General features: G+C 43.9%; 1 protein-coding gene across 2 annotated transcripts in view; it reads left to right on the forward strand.

The window, feature by feature from the left end:
• The first annotated feature begins 2,241 nt into the window (after nucleotides 1-2,241).
• crhr1 (corticotropin releasing hormone receptor 1) overlaps nucleotides 2,242-12,500 on the forward strand; it is a 46,557-nt gene continuing 36,298 nt past the window's right edge. Inside the window, exons 1-4 of one of the 2 annotated variants that reach the window (XM_034558750.1) lie at nucleotides 2,242-2,322; nucleotides 6,462-6,549; nucleotides 8,830-8,886; nucleotides 9,184-9,309. In XM_034558750.1, coding sequence (XP_034414641.1) covers nucleotides 2,287-2,322; nucleotides 6,462-6,549; nucleotides 8,830-8,886; nucleotides 9,184-9,309 — 307 coding nt within the window. In that variant the 5' untranslated portion in view covers nucleotides 2,242-2,286. The remainder of the gene's footprint in view (nucleotides 2,323-6,461; nucleotides 6,550-8,829; nucleotides 8,887-9,183; nucleotides 9,310-12,500) is intronic. The other variant, XM_034558751.1, reaches the window with a different exon arrangement.

Genomic DNA, 12,500 nt, shown 5'->3' on the forward strand with positions numbered 1-12,500 from the left:
ATATATTAATTTAGATTAATACGGACAGGAAGCAGAGTACCGGAGGGGGAGGGGGGGTGTCACACCTGTGAAGTGTTGGGCAATAATATGAAGTCAAAACTCAAAGATGTTCCTGTTTTCTATCTTTGTGCTTGAGAAGCTAGAAGAAGATATTTAGTATTTAGTTCCCTAATAAATGAGTTAAAACTCATTTCCAAAACCTATCTAAGTATTTCACGATCTTTTCTGAAACCTAACCAAGTATTTCACGATCTTTTCGGCGACCAGGGGGCGGTGGAGACCAAAAACAGAGCAAAAAACACACCTGAGCTGACGCTAAGTCCTGACGCTATGCCCGCGTTGTGCTTCAACTTGTTTCTGCTGCCCCCAAGTGGCCACAACTAAATCAGTTATGGCTCATTTAAATAGCCCATAAATAGAGAAAAGTCAACAATAAAACACGGTTTTGTGTAGCAGAGTAATTGCATCTTGTTCTTTCTCATCCCTTTAATCATTTTATGACCCATTAGATTTAATTATGGACCCCACTGAGGATCCTGGCTGTCATTGATTGATTGATTGATTGATTGATTGATTGATCTGAACATTACATAACTCTTTTTAAAGAGCACGTTTCTTGGGAACTCATTTGCATGTGTTTGTTTTTGCACAGATCCCCGTTGCTTCACTTCACTGACTCAGTGGGACCATCTGTCCATCAGCTCAGCCAAATCCGGTAACTCAGAGTCTGGCACCGGTTCAACGGAGGACCGGGACACGTGTTAGAAGGGTTCCCTTCTCCCGGATCGGCTTCTCTTCAGTAATGCGCGTGGACCCCCCCCCCCCCCCTCCCCCCCCCCCCCCAAAACCCCCTCTGCCGCGTCCACTTTCCCCACAGCCCCGTGGACCTGATCGCGGAGGGATTACAGATTAGATCTGAGAGCCCGTTGCATAATTAACTCCGAGGCGAGGAATCGAGTTCTTCCTCCGGTTTGAAGTGGCACAACGTGGGCGACGCACGTGAACGCACCGCGGCGGCTCCGCGCGGGACTCACCAGCTGGATGCGGAGTGACGAAGAGGAGGAGGAAGAGGAGGAGGAGGAGGAGGAGGAGGAGGAACACGATGGTGTAACCAGCGGAGAAAAAGCGTGCCAGCAAAGGGAGTAATTGTTGTTTTGCGTGCGCGCGTGTGTGTGCGCGCGCGTGTGTGTGTTGGTCCGGGGCCAGTCGAGGAGCGGGTGCGGTAGAGTCCGCGGTAGGTGCGCGCGTCTCTCTCCAAGGTGCATTCGGTTTCCAGCCGGCGAATCGCGAGCTGACGCAGCGCGTTCAGTTCCCGAGGCAGACCGGAGACACCTGAAGGGGTCCTGAGACCCGCACGAGCCAGCCCGAACCTGACCGGAGGGACACCTGAAGGGGTCCTGGTCCTGCTACCCGAACCTGACAGGAGACACCTGAAGGGGTCCTGCGACCCGAACCTGACCGGAGACACCTGAAGGGGTCCTGCGACCAGAACCTGACCGGAGACACCTGAAGGGGTCCTGCGACCAGAACCTGACCGGAGACACCTGAAGGGGTCCTGGTCCTGCGACCCGAACCTGACCGGAGACACCTGAAGGGGTCCTGCGACCCGAACCTGACCGGAGACACCTGAAGGGGTCCTGGTCCTGCGACCCGAACCTGACCGGGGACACTTGAAGGGGTCCTGCGACCCGAACCTGACTGGAGACACCTGAAGGGGTCCTGGTCCTGCGACCCGAACCTGACCGGAGACACCTGAAGGGGTCCTGCGACCCGAACCTGACCGGAGACACCTGAAGGGGTCCTGGTCCTGCGACCCGAACCTGACCGGAGACACTTGAAGGGGTCCTGCGACCCGAACCTGACCGGAGACACCTGAAGGGGTCCTGCGACCCGAACCTGACCGGAGACACCTGAAGGGGTCCTGGTCCTGCGACCCGAACCTGACCGGAGACACTTGAAGGGGTCCTGCGACCCGAACCTGACCGGAGACACTTGAAGGGGTCCTGCGACCCGAACCTGACCGGAGACACTTGAAGGGGTCCTGCGACCCGCGCGTGCAGCTCGTGAGCGGAGAGATCTGTCGGTGCCTCTCGCGCTGTGGACGTTGAAGCGGCATCTTCTTCATCTTCTGCTCTTTTATTTTGGGACTTTGTGGTCCCGCAGAAGGGGTGTGTGGGGTGTGGGGGGGGCTGGGGTGTTTTGGGGTGCTGGGGGGTCTCGTGGATACAACGGAGTCACCAGAAGACATTTATTGACGCGCGTGAACATTATGTGAAACGTCAAAGGATGGAAATGCGTCGCAAAGGCTTCTGTCTGCTCGAGGTAAGTTTCATCTCTTTATGTTTCTGAACCGGACTTTTAATTAAATAATATCTTCATAAACTCTTATTCTCTAATCGGGGTGATTCGACCCCCTCGTGATGATCCATGAGATGAAAAGCTTCCGCTCAGTCGGTGTTTACTTTAACAACAATCTGCATCTTATGATCAGCTGTTTGCACTGAAACGTGAGCCGTGAGTTTGGGTCGACATGGCATGAGAACCCGATCCCGGACCACCGGAACCCTCCCTCTGGTCTTGTTACTGTGGGACTGGAGCTCAGATGCTGATGCTGGAAAAAAAAAAAAAAAGAAGCCGGATTTGGGACACTGGAGATTAAAAGTGTTAATGCACTCCTCTCACTTCCGGTTCTCAGTGCTCGGAATCCCAGAAAGCAAAAAAAAAAGTCCAATTAACATGTCCAACTCTTGAAAAGCTTCCCCCGAGATGACGAGCTGCGGAGGCTGAGTCACTTGGGAGAGCTGCGGCACTGAGAATATAGTCCCGAATCCTCTGAACCTAATGTTCACACATTTCCAAAACATAAACATGAACTTTGGTTAAATCCATGTTCAAAATAATTGTTTCATTGTGTTGACTCATCAGAGTCAACGTCTTTTACCGGAAGAATGTATAGAAATCTCTTTGCATCACTTCATAGTTCAGAAAATACTGTCAACAGATACATTTCTCCATGTTTGTATTGACCCCTCTGCAGAAAGCTTCATAATATATAGTTTTTATTAATAAATGTGTATAAATGAGGCTCTGAATGCTGTGTGAACTAACCCCTCTGCATAAAGCTTCATAATATATAGTTTATATTAATAAATGTGTATAAATGAGTCTCTGGATGCTGTGTGAACTAACCCCTCTGCATAAAGCTTCATAATATATAGTTTATATTAATAAATGTGTATAAATGAGTCTCTGGATGCTGTGTGAACTAACCCCTCTGCATAAAGCTTCATAATATATAGTTTATATTAATAAATGTGTATAAATGAGTCTCTGAATGCTGTGTGAACTAACTCCTCATAAAGCTTCATAATATATAGTTTTATTAATAAATGTGTATAAATGAGTCTCTGAATGCTGTGTGAACTAACCCCTCTGCATAAAGCTTCATAATATATAGTTTTTATTAATAAATGTGTATAAATGAGTCTCTGAATGCTGTGTGAACTAACCCCTCTGCATAAAGCTTCATAATATATAGTTTTATTAATAAATGTGTATAAATGAGTCTCTGAATGCTGTGTGAACTAACTCCTCATAAAGCTTCATAATATATAGTTTTATTAATAAATGTGTATAAATGAGTCTCTGGATGCTGTGTGAACTAACCCCTCTGCATAAAGCTTCATAATATATAGTTTTTATTAATAAATGTGTATAAATGAGTCTCTGAATGCTGTGTGAACTAACCCCTCTGCATAAAGCTTCATAATATATAGTTTATATTAATAAATGTGTATAAATGAGTCTCTGAATGCTGTGTGAACTAACCCCTCTGCATAAAGCTTCATAATATATAGTTTATATTAATAAATGTGTATAAATGAGTCTCTGAATGCTGTGTGAACTAACCCCTCTGCATAAAGCTTCATAATATATAGTTTTATTAATAAATGTGTATAAATGAGTCTCTGAATGCTGTGTGAACTAACCCCTCTGCAGAAAGCTTCATTATGAAGGTGAATAGGGTCAAAACATGACCTCATAGATATAACATGAAACTTCATCACTGATATTTTACTTGAGTGTAAAATATAGACATCAAAATAAACCTAATAATACTGAATCTGCATGATATTGTCAGATAAATGCTGTGCAGTAAAATGAAAGTGAAGTACAAGTACCTTTTAAAACTATGTTTAAATAATTATTCAAAATGCTCGGTGAGAAATATTATTATTTATTATTATTATTATTAATAGTATTTTTTCCTTCACGTCATTTATCGTGTCCAATTTCTGCAGATTGCTTTTCATGCAAAACGTGATCGGATTATAAAACGTGGATGAAGAACACGCCCTCTTCTCCAATGATTTAAATCTCTTTCCAGTTCCTAAATCAGAGAAGTTCAACCTGCTCAGTTCCCAGTTTCAGAGTGTTTGAGGTGGTTTCCGGGGACATTTTGTGACACACACACACACACACACACACACACACACACGCACACACACACACACACACACCTCGAGGCTGCGACGCACTCTGAATATAAGAGGAAAATATTAAAAGGACACAATATGCAGCTGCGTGTACTGAAGCTGCATTTCTACGCAGGTCTAGAATGTTCTCCCTGAAGGAGGAACGATACGCGGGGTTAGGACGTCTACGGGTCAAAGGTCACCCAGGAAACAAAGAGACCCTCCATCACATTTAAATCATACCACAATATGTTCTTCATAGTTGAGCGTCACGTTTACTCCTGGTGGTCCTGAAGTCAGTGGACATCTAAATGTCGTCTTTTGTTACTTATTGTTATAGTCTGTGTTGGTTATTTGCATAAAAATAAACAATTAGAAGGAATAAGAAGCAATAGATTAGTCACTTAGTTGCGTATTAAAAGCCGCAGAGAGCTGGAGGGAGGAAGATAAACAGTTACATAGAAATAGTAGAATAGAAACAATTGACTTTTTTCAATGTTTCAGTGCTTCAATGCTGCAATGATTCAATGATTCAATGCTTCAGTGCTTCAGTGCTTCAATGATTCAATGCTGCAATGATTCAATGCTTCAATGCTTCAATGCTTCAATGCTTCAGTGCTTCAATGCTTCAATGTTGCAATGCTTCAATGAATCAATGATTCAATGCTTCAATGCTTCATCCACACTCGTCTCGCCGTGGGAAAGCACGTTGACGTCAGCCAGAAAAGTTGCAACCTTCCATTTGGCTCCTTTTGCTGTAACCAGTGTAGCATGAGAGCATGGTGGAAGTAGCTAGCGAGCTAACTAGCTAGCCAGTCGCCTCACGAACGGCGTCCGCTCTCCTCCCGGCAATCTGCGACCCTTTACGACCCCTTTAAGACCCCTTTAAGACCCCTTTAAGACCCCTTTACGGCCCGATGACGACCCCGCTGACGACCCCCAATGACGACCCCGATGACGACCCCACAACTCTACCAAAAAGAAACAGACTTTAAAGCCGTCGGCTGCATGAAACACGGACCGTCGATGACGGCGTCGACCTCGTGAGCTAAAACCAAAACACGTGTTTCTTTATCAAAGTTTCTACAGGAGCCCAGAACGGACAAACCAAGAGAGGAGCACCCGAGGGTGCCGCCGTAGTTCTCTGACCCGCTCGTCAAACTGTTGGAGGAGTGAGCTGGTTGCTATGGGTAACAGCAGCCGCCCTCCGGCGTCCGGGGGTCCGTTCTTCTCGAGGACATTCGCAGCGACGTGCCGGGTCAACGAGAGAAAGGCTAAGCAGCCAAAGAAAAGTTACAAAAAGATGTTGTCTCCTCTTCCTCCTCTTCCTCCTCTTCCTCCTCTTCCTCCTCACCGGTGCGTCCGCGCTCGTGCAAACCGGCGGTCGCAAGACGTCCGGCGTGGCGTCAAAAAAAAAAAGAGTCATGTGACCAAACCAGGTTGTCTCCTTTTGTGACACGCAGCACACAACCAGCTCCTGAGTTGTGTAACGCTATTTAACTATTTAACTATTTAACTATTTAACTATTTAACGGCCTTTTACGTACACGTGAAGTCGCTGCAACCACGAATGAATGAATGGATGGATGGATGAATGAATGAATGAATGGATGGATGGATGAATGAATGAATGGATGGATGGATGAATGAATGAATGGATGGATGGATGGATGAATGGATGGATGGATGGATGAATGAATGAATGAATGGATGGATGGATGGATGGATGAATGAATGAATGGATGGATGGATGAATGAATGAATGGATGGATGGATGGATGAATGGATGGATGGATGAATGAATGTCGCACTCAGCCAGATTGCATCCTTGTATCAGTAAACATGAAAGAGTGTTAGCAGGGGGGCTGGTGGGGGGATGATCCCAATGAGTCCAGAGAAGTTGTTAACGCATCATCGTCTGCTCAAGGGCTCAAGGGCAGCGCGTCTTTCAGCTGGATTCTGATGTCTTCTCTTCTCTGCTTCCAGGTGTGCGCCATCATGAGCCTCCTGCCTTCCGGCTCTCTGGCAGATCTGACGTGCGAAGCTCTGCTCATGCTGTCGGGAAATGTCTCACGTGAGTCCCGTCGTTGCACAACTCCAGCGACGGCTCTTAAAAAGCCAGTCGAGCTTCCTGTCGCTGCGCCGCGAGCAGCGCTCCCAGATTGAATTGATCTCCTTTTCACGTTTAAATGAACGCCAAATGTTAAACGCTTGTGTTGACAACATGTCTTTTCTTGTTAGTGCGTCTCCATGTAGACCTCACAAGTACAGTAAGAGTTATTAAACACTGTGAGCCACAGCACACAACCAGAGAGCACACGCACACACACGCACGCACACACACGCACACACGCACACACACACACACACACACACACACACACACACACACACACACACACAAACACGAATGATTGTGTTATTTGCTTCCTGGTTTATTTCTCATGAAGATGAGGAAGAACAATGGGCTGTGTTATTATGTTGTTAGATGACTCATTGCACGATGTTAAATATAAAGTGCGGCTCCAACTCGTGTCAATGACACGTCAAGAGATGAAGTGAAAACAACAACGCCCAGAAACCCCCAAAATATTCTGTGTGCTATAATATAACAGAGAAAAGCAACAGGGGAGTTTTTAATCTGTTAAGGAGCCGATAAATGAACCCAGTCAAAAGAAAACGTTTCTCCAAACCAGGAAATAAGTTTCATAAGTACTTTTTAAATTGGCCTCGTATCTACTTTAACGTAGAATGCCACACGGTTAACGTAACAACAAAATGTAAAAATACAACGTATCAACACAACGTAACAATACAATGTAACAACACAATGTAACAACACAATGTAACAACACAACGTAACAATACAATGTAACAATACAATGTAACAACACAATGTAACATTACAACGTAACAACACAATGTAACAATACAACGTAACAACACAACGTAACAACACAATGTAACAATACAATGTAACAATACAACGTAACAACACAACGTAACAATACAATGTAACAATACAATGTAACAACACAACGTAACAACACAATGTAACAACACAATGTAACATTACAACGTATCAACACAACGTAACAACAAAATGTAAAAATACAACGTATCAACACAACGTAACAATACAATGTAACAACACAATGTAACAACACAATGTAACAACACAATGTAACAACACAACGTAACAATACAATGTAACATTACAACGTAACAACACAACGTAACAATACAATGTAACAATACAATGTAACAACACAACGTATCAACACAATGTAACATTACAACGTAACAACACAATGTAACAATACAACGTAACAACACAACGTAACAATACAATGTAACAATACAATGTAACAATACAATGTAACAACACAACGTATCAACACAAGGTAACAACACAATGTAACATTACAACGTAACAACACAATGTAACAACACAATGTAACATTACAATGTAACAACACAATGTAACATTACAATGTAACAACACAATGTAACATTACAACGTAACAACACAATGTATCAACACAATGTATCAACACAATGTATCAACACAATGTAACATTACAACGTAACAACACAATGTAACAATACAATGTATCAACACAACGTAACAACACAACGTAACAACACAATGTAACAACAAAATGTAACAACACAATTTAACAACACAATGTAACAACACAATGTAACAACGCAACGTAACAACACAACGTAACAACACAATGTAACAACACAATGTAACAACACAATGTAACAACACAACGTAACAACACAATGTGTAACAATGTAACTACCGTCAATAACCGCCCTGCGCAGACGTTCTGATGTAACTTTATGAAACGTAACTAAACAACCATCCACACATTTAATGAAAAATGAAGTTTAGAAGGAAAATAGATGCTTTTAAATGTCAGGTTTAGTTGTTGAAGTTGTTTGAGGATATTTCTTTAACTAATCTGTTCTCATTTTTAGATTTTTCATTCATTAATTTGTTCTCACCACAAAATGAACCCTTGGTTTAAAAAAATCCATCAGACTGAGGCGTCAACGTGCAGAACATCCTTATTCCTGGATCTTTAAAAAAAAATCCAAATCTTCTTTAGTTATTGCAAAAAAATAATAGCCTTACCCTCGGGGCACGTCTACATTCATATTTGCTGCGACCGTCCCGTTATTGCTGGAGGAAAGGTCTGTCACCAGAGTTTACCGTTACCCTTTAATGCGCACCCTTTGTAGCCGTTAGGCTGAACGTAATGAGATCTCCATAGCCCGTCTTTTGGAGTGTGCAAACGAAGATCGAGGTTATTGATCGATGTCTTTCCCTCTGGATTTGCAGTACAGTCGCTGGCCTCCTGGAACCAAACCCTGAGCAACGCCACGGGTCAGTGGAGCGGTGAGTCCAACAATGTGTGAAACAAAGCAGAGTTTCTCGTGGAATACCCCGGGAGGGGAACGAGTTTTGATCAGAACTCAGATATAGATGCCAAAATATCAAAGACAATGCTGGAAATAGATTCGGAGACAAACACTCCGGAGTGATCATTAACTCCCGTGCACACAAACACATTGTTCCAAGCGCACACTTTTATTGCCAGCGCCGTTGGAGCGTTGTCAGCGTTGTCAGCGTTGTTCACCGTTGCCGGGGGAACGCCCGCCTGTCTGTCTGACTCTGCTGTCCTTTGCGCCGCAGGCTCGGGACCGTACTGCGACACCTCCATCGACGGCATCGGCACCTGCTGGCCCAGGAGCAGCGCCGGCCAGATGGTGTCGCGACCCTGTCCGGAGATGTTCTACGGCGTCAGATACAACACCACCAGTAAGTCCGCCCCTTGTCGAGCTGCCGCGGCCGAACAAGAAACTGTAGAATGAAAAAAGACAGATTTAATTTGATTTCACCCTCCCCTCACTCGTCTTCCCCCCCCTGGGCAAAATCCTGTTTACGTAATTGAGTACACCAAAATAAATTAGCATGAGCATACAAATTAGCGAGAGCAAAGTGTAGAAAGACGACGCGAGTACACAAAGTAGGACTGCTGCAGACAAGACGACGCGTTGGTGTCGGGGCTTAAAAACAAAGATGGGATGCTGTTACTAAATGAGGTGTAAACTGCTGCTGTCTGAGACGCTTAAGTCTGTTAAAACAATCCAAACGGGACATAAATGTAGTGAAGTCAGTGCTTCTTAATACTTGATCTGAGGCGCAGAGCTAAATAATCGGACCTGTTTCGACGTGCTGGGATTCTGTCGATGTTTTAGAGATCAGATTTCTTTTTTCTTTTTTTAAGTAAAGTGGTTTAGATTTCTGCTCTGGTGTCGAACTCTCCCTGAACTCCTCTGCACCGCAGTCCATTCTCAGGTCTTAACTCTTTAAAGTACAACTGAAAGTTAATTGCTGCAGCAAACAGATCTGCTCTGTGAATCACGTGTCTGGCGTTCTCTCCTGAGGAGAAATCTGTGGTTCAGAATCGTCTGCCTGGGAAGAGCCTTTCAAAGAATTCAGCCAACAACTTCTCTTGTTCTGGTAGATTTATTCTCTGATCACAAGCAAAGTACAAGCTGAGGTTACAACAACTCCTCTAGAACCAGGAAGTCCGGCCTTACATAAACATCATCCTCACTTCTGATTGGTGCTGAGCGATCGAGGAGGGGTATAATTCTAATTGATTAGTCTAGTTAATAACATATGGGTGTGTTGTGAGAAGCAGACATTCCCAGACACATATTTCACCTTCTGTGTTATTCTGAACTTGAGTAACCTGACAAAAGCACAACATTATGACCCATATGTAAGCATTTATATTATCAGTACCGTCACTCAGACTGTTGAGCATGGATTGTCATGACATTTGGTTCAGACATTCATGGTCCCTAGAGGAAGAATCCTTGCGACTTTGGCAACTCCTCTGGTTGTATAGAAGTCTATGCTTCATGTGTTAAAGCTGCATTCTCTCTCTTGACCACCAGGGGGCGACTCCTCTGGTTGTATAGAAGTCTATGCTTCAGGTGTTAAAGCTGCATTCTCTCTACTGACCACCAGGGGGCGACTCCTCTGGTTGTATAGAAGTCTATGCTTCATGTGTTAAAGCTGCATTCTCTCTCCTGACCACCAGGGGGCGACTCCTCTGGTTGTATAGAAGTCTATGCTTCATGTGTTAAAGCTGCATTCTCTCTCCTGACCACCAGGGGGCGACTCCTCTGGTTGTATAGAAGTCTATGCTTCATGTGTTAAAGCTGCATTCTCTCTCCTGACCACCAAGGGGCGACTCCTCTGGTTGTATAGAAGTCTATATAAATGACTCTACTTCTCTTGATTTATTCCCTCAGTAAACATTGTAAACATTAGTTTTTGGTCTCAATCTCTAGTTTCAAGTCTTCTTCAATACAGACTGATGTTCATTTAGTAAATTATGGTCATTTAGAGTCAAACAGACCATAAAGCAGGGGATGCTTTAGGGCGGGGCTTCAAGGTGATTGACAGGTATAGTTATAGTCGATCTATGACCAAATACCTGCAAATATAGCGACACTACTATCGGCCTGAGCTGTGGTTTGGGGGGGGGGGGGGGAGGTAATTCAGCTCACCAGTAATTTGACACTGCAAGGTTCATTGCACCTTCAGGATTAACGTAATCTCCATTCAAACGCATCCTAAAAGACCTCCCGTCAGCTGACTCCACCAGCGAAGGTCAATAGTGGAACAAAAGGTGTTTACGTTATGGAGATTTAGGGCGAATCCCTTCCTGAGCGTTGACATCCCTCATGATATCATCCCCGAAGACACTCAAATGAAGCTTTAACTCAAAGGTGTATTTTAGTAGTTATTCATTCCTTTTTGAATATTTCATATTTCTTCACCGATGAGGTCAGAAGAGGTTTAAGGAGGAGCGTTTAATGAAGCTGTCGCTTCATTTGCTAAAAGCTTGATTGTCAAAGGTATAAAAACCGGTGACCACTTTGAGCTGAAAGCAGCCGCGATAATAAAGTTATTCAGAAAACACTAAACAGAACAAATGAGTCTGCCGGAGCTCGGTGAGCCGACGGGTGTTCACCGCAACACGTGTGTTCACCGCAACACAACACGGGTGTTCACCGCAACACGTACGTGTGTTCACCGCAACACAACACGTGTGTTCACCGCAACACGTGTGTTTCTATCTACCATTCAAAACGGTCCATTAACCACAGCTGTGAAATACACGGAGTGCAGTAAAATGTGCAATACTTCCCTCTGAAATGTGGTATAAAGATGTAAAATACCCAAGTATAGTGTACCCCAAAAGCTAAACGTACGTTCCATGACGTTCTCCGCTCGCTTCAACAAGCGCTTTAACCACCAGCACATGTTTGATGTTCTCCGTCTTTATAGGACACTTTCCAGGCTTCTTTATTACGGTTTAGAGGCTGCATGACTTGCGGAGGTGCTGAAAAACCTGCAAAATCCCCCAAATTGCTTCGCAAGACAAAATAGTGTAACCAAAGAATGTGGAGACTAGCTGCGACCGGCTAGTTTCCGCTCCATTTCCCCGGTGACTTATTCACCGCCACTAGCCGACGAGGTTGCCATCAATCCCCCGTTTCCATGCACTGCCGGAGTAAACAGCTGATCCGCTTCAGCTCGTCTTAAGCTTTGTTTTATTATTACACAAACCCTCCTTTTATTAAATGACTCGCTCCGAAGGACCACACTCAATATGTACAATTAAAAGGAAAGCCATATACTGTGTGTATGTATATATATATATATATATATATATATATATATATATATTTTTTTTTTTTTATGAAACGAGAGAATAAGCAAAGACAAAAAAAGGGCACAGTGCTATTTTAAGTAACATATAGGAAGGCAGTAGTACAGAGGACTCAGTAGTAGTATTAGTAGTGGTAGTAGTACTAGTAGTAGTAGTAGTAGTTGTAGTAGTAGTAGTAGTAGTAGTAGTAGTGGTAGTAGTAGTAGTAGTAGAGGTAGTAGTAGTAGTAGTAGTAGTAGTGGTAGTAGTAGTAGTA

This window comes from Cyclopterus lumpus, chromosome 19, assembly GCF_009769545.1.
Source record: "Cyclopterus lumpus isolate fCycLum1 chromosome 19, fCycLum1.pri, whole genome shotgun sequence".
Classification (NCBI taxonomy): Eukaryota; Metazoa; Chordata; class Actinopteri; order Perciformes; family Cyclopteridae; genus Cyclopterus; species Cyclopterus lumpus.